We start from the raw sequence: 10,000 nt of genomic DNA, 5'->3' as shown, positions 1-10,000 counted from the left end.
TAACTTACTGAAAATCATAAGATGATGACTTGTAGAGATTTCCCTGTTTTCAGGAACAAATGAGGTTAGAATGTATTGAGTAAAGACACTTAATTTTCTCTGTATGATCATTTTGTTTCAAAATTATTCGATATAAGAAGATTTGATGACTGATGACACAACCATACTGCATTCGCATATTTTTCGTCACTCTTAAGTATTATTTTTGTTAATATCCAAATGGCTATTAGACTACTAAACATCACCCTTACGAATTGATATCTAAGCATAAAAAGATATACGGTGAATCTTTTTATGCTTAGATATGAATTCGTAAGGGTGATATTTTGTAGTCTGATATTTGGATATTAACAAAAATATTGAAAAAGAAGCTCAAAAAAACCCTTTCCACAAAATATTTAATATCCAAAATTATAAACAATATTTTACCAAGTAATCATAAAAGCAATCAAAACTAAGAAAGAAATTAAATGTCATTCCTTCTGAGAAAAGAACCATCATTCGAGCTGACACTTTTGACAACTGGACGGTAGTGTGGCAGTGACCCGACAGGTGGCAGCGTTGTCGAACCTCCTCCACGCTCACTCCACACACCTCGCCCTCACAGGAAGGAATCACGCATTTCCCTCTCGCTGCCAAAGAGTAAGGATTTTTAATGTGATTTTGATAGAAAGAACGATAAAGAATAGTGATATAGTGCATATTCGTGTTGAAAATGGGTTTATTTGATATTTAATTTTGAGTAAATGGTCGGCAACTTGAATTTGATCTGGGATGCTCGGACTTTTTTCGCCGGGTTTTCGCATTGTCAGTGCAAGTAATTTTATCAAAGGCTTAGTTTACATCATAACTTAAAGTTTATATATAGAACTGTCAAATATATTTAAAGCAATCCCTTATGAAAGATTTTAACGTCAAAACAGACCACTTTATTATTATACCCAAGGTTGTGTGTTTTCATTTTAACATATTTTCAATTCTTTTGATACTTATTTACGTGCGTAAATTTGATGAATAATGACCTGTTAATCACATTTTCTAGAGCATAACGCCTATAATGTTATAATGGGATATTAAAGTTTAAAAGTGACGTTATTGGCACTTTCTTTGGCTTATCTCTCAAGTCCATATTGGGAGTGTTTCTGTTGTAAGGATTCTTGTGTACTTGAATGTGCTTCAATATTCTTATAATTCCGAGAGGACTGAAAACTAAGGTTATTGGTAGATTTTGAGAAAAAAAATTTTTTGGACTACATGTGTACAAAAAGTGAAAGTGTGTGTCAGGCAAGACCCCAGACTGTGAAAGTTTACCAACCACACGGGGAATGATGATGGGAAAGGTAATGGCTTTAGACAGATAAGGTTACTATTAAAAAGCTTCAATTTTATTGGTATACAGGCTTCTATCCCTTTGACACTTCTTTTTTATCTTTGATGCTAGGTCTACCATCTAAAAGTCCCTGCCATGTCGCACTGTCAAGTGATTGCTGTCTCTTCTGTGCACACTGTAGAAGAAGATCGAATTGTCTAAATATATCCCGGGGATAAAAGATTTGGTTCTTCAATTGAAGAGTAACTACTGTTCTGTCCAGTGACAGGCCAGGGGCAGATGTTCAGATCTCCTCTCTCTCTCTCTGTATATATACATGTATATGCATATTTCTATGCATTAATTCTTTACAATACTAAAGCACTTGCCAGAGACTAAGCTTCACTGGCAAACTTTCTCTACAAGATAGAGCTGAATCTTGGGTGCTCTGTGTGGACTTGTGCTATGAGCGTCCTTTTCCTGTGATTGGTATAAGTTAGAGAGCAATGCACAGAGATAAGTGGATACCACTATCTCATAGAATGTAAGAAAGTCATAAACACAGATAAAGCTACAGCAGCCTCAAATTCACTGCTAATTTGATTTGATTGATTTGAAAAAAATATTTATAGAGTAGCTTACATGCCCTGTAAAAAGCCAGGGAAATGTATCCAAGTGTCTACCCAATCTGGCTGAACTTGTATTTACTAAAGGGCCAAGGTCAAACATTAAATATACATGCCTGAACAGTTTCCTTAAATCTTAATGTTCCATTGTGGTACACTGTCACTGTGGGCCATCAGTTGTCAGTTGATTTTTTCAAGTTCTGCTACAGGTTGTAGAGGGGTAAATCATTGTCCAAAGCATTTTTTCCAGGAATTGTAGTTGATAAGCAAATTGTTGTATCATAAGCATTATTTGTTCTATCTTCTGTATCAACATTTGCAGTAGATCCTGTCTTTCCTGTGGTATAGGGGTTGGCACTAAAGCATTAGCAGAAGTCGGAACTGTTGTATGTGCTAAAATGTATATTAGATGTCGAAGCAGGTTCCAAAGTTGATGCTGAAGTAGCAGGAGCTGAAACTGGCACTGAAGGGGCTAAAGCAGACCTTGAAGCTGACGCAGGAGCTGATGCCGATAGTAAAACTGGAGAGACCAATTGTTTTCGTTCACCACACTTCACTACATTTATCCTCCCAAGCTGGGGTAATTCTGCCTCATCGTCAAGCCGAGGACATGGGATGGAGTTGTGAGAGGGCAGAAGAGCCTGTTGCTACTTTAGCTATATGTTTTTTCTATTGTTCAGATAGTATGCACATAATGGAGAGTTTGCATTATGGTCAAGTCTGTAATTGACACATTTTCTAGGGAGTTGATTACCCTGTGCGATTTTTTCGGTGCACTCCCCGCTCATGTGAGCGGCCATGTAGTATCACCAATGTGGTGTCTCGTGGGGACACGCACATGCCCTGTGTCCTCGTCTTGAACAGCTGGGTGCAAAATGTGGGGAGTGATTTGAAGACAGCACACCTAAAAGGTGCCATGTCAACAACAAATTCCTTCATATGTGATGATTAATCACTCTCTCATCCTATCATTAAGTTTTATAGCATGTAGAACATTTCCATTGGTTTCTTTTATCTCATTGGTGTCGATTTCCCTCGGGACATAGAACACAAAAAGGTTAGTACAGCGTCCTTTGCCATAAGCTCTGTTTATTTCAAGGATTTCTCCTGCCACTCTGGTTGTAGTTATAGAAGAATTTCTTCTCCTTTTCCCTGTACATAGATATTATTTGGCCCCATGTGTCGTTAACTTTGTTCCCTCAGAAGTATGCACATAAATGGCTGTGGGGATAAGTTCTGCAGACTCTTTACTTAACTGTCTTTTTACTTTTTTCTTTGTTTGTTTTTGGTATTTGTTACCGAGATGACCATCTCTGTCAACAGCGAAATTGACTTGGGTCGTCTGTGTATAAACAGGTGTTCTGAAATCAGATCATTTGCTTGTGTCACTAAATGATGGAATCTCACAATTTATTCAGTTGTTGTGACTGGACTCTGTTCCCCCCTCTATGACACTTTGTGATCTTTTTTCTTTATGGTGTTACCGTTCATGTCTGCAGATTTTTAGTATAAATGACCACAACTTTTAGTCTGCTACAAGAATATCATCTATTTGCCCTACTTTAGTGTGTACATACAGTAAAGAGGAACAGAGAAGGGTTGTTAGAGGTACCTGACTCTCTACACCCCAACTTGGTATTCATAGTAAGATAGAACAGGGGGACAAGTTTATACAAAACCGCCTGAAAGAACACTAACGTGTCTTAGTATAGAGGGTAGTGTGGTTTATAAGTTCCTATGCTTCTGGTTTTTCATTAGTGCTGTTGACTGTGTGTCGCACTTGGTGCTTTCTTAGAGTGGCATTTGTGAAACATTACTGGAGTCAAGTAGCTGATGAAATGGTACTTCCTTGATAAAGAGATTTGGACTGTTTCCATTTACTTGTAGTGGGTGTTTGTGTGAGCAAGAGTTACTAGCTCATTGAAGCTTCTAGGAGAATATGGTTTTGACTTTCACACTTCTGTGTAGTTTGGGCCTACAAAGTGGTGCGAAACCATTTTATATTTACTATTTTTGTATATTCAGAGATGCATGATAATGCATTTTAGTGCTAGATTGAACCTGTAATAGCCAAATTATGTACATTCAGAGTCCATTCTGGTAAATAAGGTTGTTTTACAGTGTAGAAGATTGAATGTGCTTTTATTGAAAGAAAAAATTTTTTTTTTACAATATGAGATTGTATGCAGTGATGGCTACATTGTTTTTAATACTTCAACATAGTCACACTGTCAGAGCTCCAAAAGACAATGTCTGCATTACATTAGAGGAGTGTGTGTTTTGGAAAAATAACACTAAAGACCCACTGTCCCTCAATGAATAGACCAGTATTATAACTATTTTCTGAGTATAGGCTTTTCATTCTTTACAATTTTACCTCTACCAATTTTCTCAGTCTGGTTCATAGTTCTATACACCTTAAGGTCAGGACCTTTGCAGAAACTAGCTGCATCATTAATAGATTTGTAAGACTTGGCTTTTCCCAAGTGGGTTAAATTTTAACCTTCTTTCAGTTTCCGCGTAATGTAATCAAAGGCTCACACCACATGCTGGAGAATTAACTGACATTGGTACCAAACATTTTGAATGTAAATTTCCGACTTTTAACCCACTTATGATGGGTGTCCTACATATGAGACGCCCGGAAAAGCAAACATTACTGGGTGTTCCACTAGTGCGATGCCAGATCAGAGCTCGCGTTCTAATTTTGTTGCCCTTGGTGGGCAGCGCGCGGGCAGGTTGCCGGACTTGCCCGTTCACTGGTTTTGAAACCACCAGAAAAATATTATTTTCGGCTTATAAATATACTGTTGCAAGTGGGTTAAATACAAGATTCGTTAAGAGTAATGTTAAGGTTGCTGATAACTGTCGTGTTGACTAACTCAGTTGGGGAAGTTTTGCCTGTTAAGTCTCTTTAATGTATATTTTTTATACCAATAGAATCATACCAAGCATTTATTGTGACCATAACTGGACAAAGAAATGTATCATATGAAGTCAGTGATCATGACTTCAAACCGTGAAACTGTTTATTTCGATGAGTAAAGGCCATTAGGAGGATGAATACCCAATACCCTTATTTAAAGCCATATTTAGGATTTAAGAATTGTGCAATTTACAAATGTGACATATTTCATCATTTGTTGGCTAATGTTTTATGGATTGATTCTTTTAAATTTCACCTAGATTTTAATACTCAGTTTTTTTAGAAGCTGACATGAAACTTGAAACTATATTGGTCCCTTCTTTTCTTATCACAGAAAAGGGTGATAGAATACCCAGATTTATGAATCTAGGATCCACTGAGATAAACTTCTGTAAAGATCCCTATTAGAGACATTGGTAAATTTTAGTTTTTTGTTACTAAGAAACTAATGTAAAACTGTGTGGCACATAGCAAAACACGGCAAATTCTACTAAATATTTTTCTGCTTTAAGTAAAATATTCAAAAGTGTATGGTTACTGCACATGACTCTGAAGTTTTATGTACTTTGGGTGCTTATCATACTTGATGTATAAGATGCAGTTCGTGTTGATTATGCATTATGGACCTATTCATTCTAATCCATTCTCATCTTCTACATTTCCCTTTAAATCTGTTAAGGTGAATGCATCAGAAGAGAGAAATCAAAATTTGTCACATTGTTGAAAGATGACTAAAGAAGTATTTTCTTCTTTCAGTGCTTCGTTACTGTTTATTAGCCTTGGCCCTTGTGGGGTGCGTCTTCTCTGAAGGTGAAGGCGAGGAGAGAGCAAGACTGCTGGCGGCCAAGAGGGTACACAACCTGTACCTTGTTGAAGGCCGAGATATTGTTGTGCAGTATTCTGTACACAACGTTGGGCAGGCTGCAGCTATCAACGTCCAGCTCACTGATGCAGGCTTCAGGTAATTTGTTGATCTTTATGTAAAAGTACATTATCTGGATGGTGTGCATTGAATTTGAAAGGGCTCTTCCTCACCGTTGATGATATTCAATCTAATTATTTTACAGCTCTGAAGACTTTGACATTGCTGGTGGCCAGCTGCAAGTGAAGTTTGACCGTATTGCTCCAAACGCCAATGTGTCTCACACTGTTGTTGTTCAGCCCAAGAAGTATGGTTACTTCAATTTCACTGCTGCTGAGATTTCTTACCAGCCCACTGAAGATTCTGCAGAGGTAAGGAATTATTATTTTAAAGTTATTTTGTTTGAATTTTAGGTTGTACACAGTACTCTGTATGTAATCCCTATTATTGGGGTGCCAAATCCTCATTCAGACTTGATTTTGTCTGTCACATATGTTTGCCTTTTGTCTAGCTAGCTTCAACCCCGTCGTTAGTTATTTTTTAACTTGCGTGTAATGTATAGACAAATGAGTAGCATCATGTTTTTCTGTTCTGATTTTATATCCCATAAATGTTGATTTGAACAAGTGGGTGGGATGTTAGTAGTATTGGTACTTCATGCATGCTTTAAACTTGCTTTTAAACCAAATATTTGATGCAATTGCAGAACAAGCATTCAATCAGGATGTGGTGTGGAAATGTAGATTACTGATTTGTTTTTTTATAAGAAAAATGTTTATAAAAAGGCATGCTAAACTTTAAAAGTGAACAAGTAACATTAGTAAAATTCATACTTTTTAAAGTCTTGTATATAGGCATGATGTCACAAGCTGTAATAGGAAATGTATTTTGGAAGATGAGTAAGGCATAGTGTTATCACTTACATTACAAGTATGTGGCTTTAAAATAAACTTCATTTTCCATTTCTTTAAAATTTACTTGTAAACCATTGTGACATTTTTCCCTTGCTCCGACAGATCCAGATTGGCTACACCTCTGAACCTGGTGAGGGAGGCATCATTGCCTTCAGAGACTATGACAGGAAGTTCTCTCCTCATGTGGTAAGTATGATGTTGTATACTGCTTAGAATTTGTAGGAAATGAGTTGTAATGTCTGGTCTGTTATTAAATTTGCCAGAAGACTAGAAATATGTTTTAAAGAAATATATTCTGTATTATGATTTGTTGGCATGTGAATTTAGGAAGTTTTCCATTGATGTAAGAATAGTGCATCAGTTGTGAAGGATTCATGCATTTAACCTCTTTGATCCAGATGCAATGCGGCCTGCACTTGTACCAAAATAAAGACATTAGGCTTTGAGTGGCAAGTCTTCCGGGAGCGTATCTAGTAGGCCAAACCCAAATGACCAGTTGTGATATAAGGACTCGTTGCCTTGCCCTCCCCATCGCAATACTATTATATCTTTCTGCAAAAGCATTTTTTGCCATTTTGCCATCTTATAAGGGCTTGTCACTTGATATTCTATCAAGATGACTGTAAATTTTTTCCTTGCACAAACTCCATACCATCACTCTAGGTAGCCTACAACTCTTTTGTAACACACCCTGCACTGCCTGTCATGATGGGCAGGAATAAGATCCAGAGTGGCCTCCCTTGAGTCTGGAGTTCTTCCGGTCACGGCTTGCAGATGATGCATTCCATTTCATTTACCAGGAGAAATTATGCAAACGTCCCTTCTCAAATGCCCACTAAGTCTAATTTTTCACAATTATGATGCGTCATGCCTGTCACCTGGGCCCTCGGTGGAAAATTTCACGATATTCCCGTTGCCCTGGCCCTCAGCCAGAATTACAATAAGATTGTCGCATCACCTGGATCGAAGGGGTTGATACAATTTAAAACAGTCAAAATTAGTGGAATATTAAGATTTCTTTTTATAATTCTTTTTGAAAATCTGTGCAGTTCTTCCTGCTTGGGATATCCATACTAGCAATTTCTGTAGGGAAATTCTCATGGATAACTTTTTTTTTTTCTTCCCTTTTTGCAACCTAAGATGTGTGATGGAATTGGAATTTTCTTTAATAAAATGTGTGATTCTTTAAAGGGATTCCTAAAGGGAAAAATATTTTACTTGTAGATGGGAAACCTACTTTTACCATACATTTTTAGAATAATTTATTTAAGGCTTTCTAATTGGTTGCGAGATCCCTTTTTAACAAGTTGTGTGTTGATGCCTTACCAACCCCCTCCTTCCCATTCTGCCAACAGTTCGACTGGTTCATCTTTGCCCTCCTGATGATTCCAGCCCTCCTGGTGCCCTTCGTAATGTGGTACAACATCAACTCCAAGTACACTCCCGTCACACGCGCCAAGAAGGGCAAGAAGTCTGACTAGGTGCTCAACTCAAGACCAATAGGCAATTGTACTTTTAGGAAGTACTGGAAGATTTTTTTTTTTTTTTTCATCTGACGAAGACACTTTTGTGACTCAAGTGCCTCTTAGGAGCAAGTGAACTTCAAAGACCTACATCAGATTTGAAGGTGACTGGACACAGCAGTCAAGACCAACATAAAGTTTATTTAAATGCAAGTGAATTTTTTTGTTTTGTGAATATAGTTTATATTCAAATGAATAAGTGTACCTGTAATGAAAAATTACCAGGAAATTAAGTGCTTTTGGTTAAAATAATGGGAATTGTGCTGTGGACAAAAATAATTTAAGTGTGAATGACCCTGAAGGTGTACATTTTTACAGTGTGAGGAACTTGTTGTATCTGTATGTGTGTTGGAAATATAAATGTATGTTAATTTTTTTATGGAAATTAAGAAAGATTCTCCACAAAACTTTTTTTTCCATCCCTTTATCTTTTTAAACTTCCCCCAAATTAAGGCCTTTCCATGTCATAGGCAAGAAAATGTGGAAACTACTTGTTTGCCAAGTAGTTTGCCCACCCATGATGTCTCTACTCCTGCCCCATGTGCCCACCTATCATGCCTGCTTGTGTGGACAAGCTTTTATTCTTAATGCTCATTTTGGATAGTACAATGAGTAAAACAATTTACTGTTTAGTAAGAGCCATCCATGGCAAAAGTTACTATTGGCAGTCAACCCCAGAAATATTTCCTTATTCCCTGAACATAAGAGGGGATATTAAGATCACTTTTATGTTGTATAAACAGTCTCACAAGTACTGTATAGAAGCTGAATATTAAAGCAAAACCATCTGCATGGAGATCCTCCAGGTTTATATTATGTGCTCCCCACCTCAAATCACGGGCAAAGTGGTTTACTCCATAGGGAATTCTAAATGACGAGAAACAGTTTAGAAGCCCACAAAATATTTGAATAACCTTTTATACAATCCCCCTCCTCCCTCTCCCCTCTCCCCCTCCTCCCTCTCCCCTCTCCTCCTCCCTCTCCCCTCTCCCCCTCCTCCCTCTTTCCCAAGTACTGTTTAATCTCTTAATTTTTTTCTCGATTTTTATGAACCTGCAAGAGTTACTATAAGTTCTATGGCCCTCGATTCCATGACGTCTGATGCAAGTCGAATGTCTACATCTGTTTTCTAGATAGCTTTTTTTGCTGATATTTGTAAGCTTTGGAATAGATTGACTTCAGAGATTGTCACTTCTCTAACTCTTGATAAGTATAAAAGACTAGTTCAAAGGATTTACTTCGTAAACAGCTGATGATTTTCTCAGCTCATTCTTTCTTAGCTGCTTCTATACAGTACTGATGCCTTTGGTTGTATAATTTTTTATTTGTTTTAGTGTGGCCCTTTATATAGCCTATTCATAATACTTGAACCGGAATGGTCTCAAAAACACTGTCCTGTCTACTCCTAGGATTGGTCAGACTGTAAAGAAGACTTACTTAACTGTCTCGTTGTTACTGCTGTACTATCCCTATAGGCTGCCGTAAATCCTCCACCAGTCTCTCTAACATTAACTTCTATAGACATGATGATGATTTTATTATCGGAGCCCCCCACCCCCGTCCGACCATATCAGTCTCCCCTCCATTAATGTCAGAATTGTTTACAAGGCCACCCAGCCAAACGCTGCCGCTTCACAGCTCTATGCCCTCTAAGCGCCCAACCTGGTCATGATTGCTCGAACTGCTCAGCAGTCACGCACATGTGCTAATTGCGGCGGCTCCCATATGTATTTTGAGTCGCATGACTATTCTGAAATTCAAACGAAACAGGAAGCACACCAATGAGGCTTTTCTGACTCCTTACCCCAGTGCTGTCCTTCGCTCCGTCCCTCCCCCTTCC

The 10,000-nt window shown here is 37.9% G+C and overlaps 1 protein-coding gene across 1 annotated transcript; it reads left to right on the top strand.

Annotated features, from left to right (window-relative positions):
* The first annotated feature begins 517 nt into the window (after positions 1–517).
* Positions 518–8,567, top strand: SsRbeta (signal sequence receptor beta). Its single transcript, XM_027359282.2, has 5 exons — positions 518–642; positions 5,618–5,822; positions 5,929–6,094; positions 6,740–6,823; positions 7,993–8,567. Coding segments are annotated over exons 1-5 (582 nt in total). The 5' UTR covers positions 518–641; the 3' UTR covers positions 8,119–8,567.
* The last annotated feature ends 1,433 nt before the right edge of the window (positions 8,568–10,000 follow it).

This window comes from Penaeus vannamei, chromosome 7 (assembly GCF_042767895.1).
Source record: "Penaeus vannamei isolate JL-2024 chromosome 7, ASM4276789v1, whole genome shotgun sequence".
Classification (NCBI taxonomy): Eukaryota; Metazoa; Arthropoda; class Malacostraca; order Decapoda; family Penaeidae; genus Penaeus; species Penaeus vannamei.
Note: the sequence above shows the minus strand (reverse complement) of the source record. Positions and strands in the feature narration are given on the sequence as shown.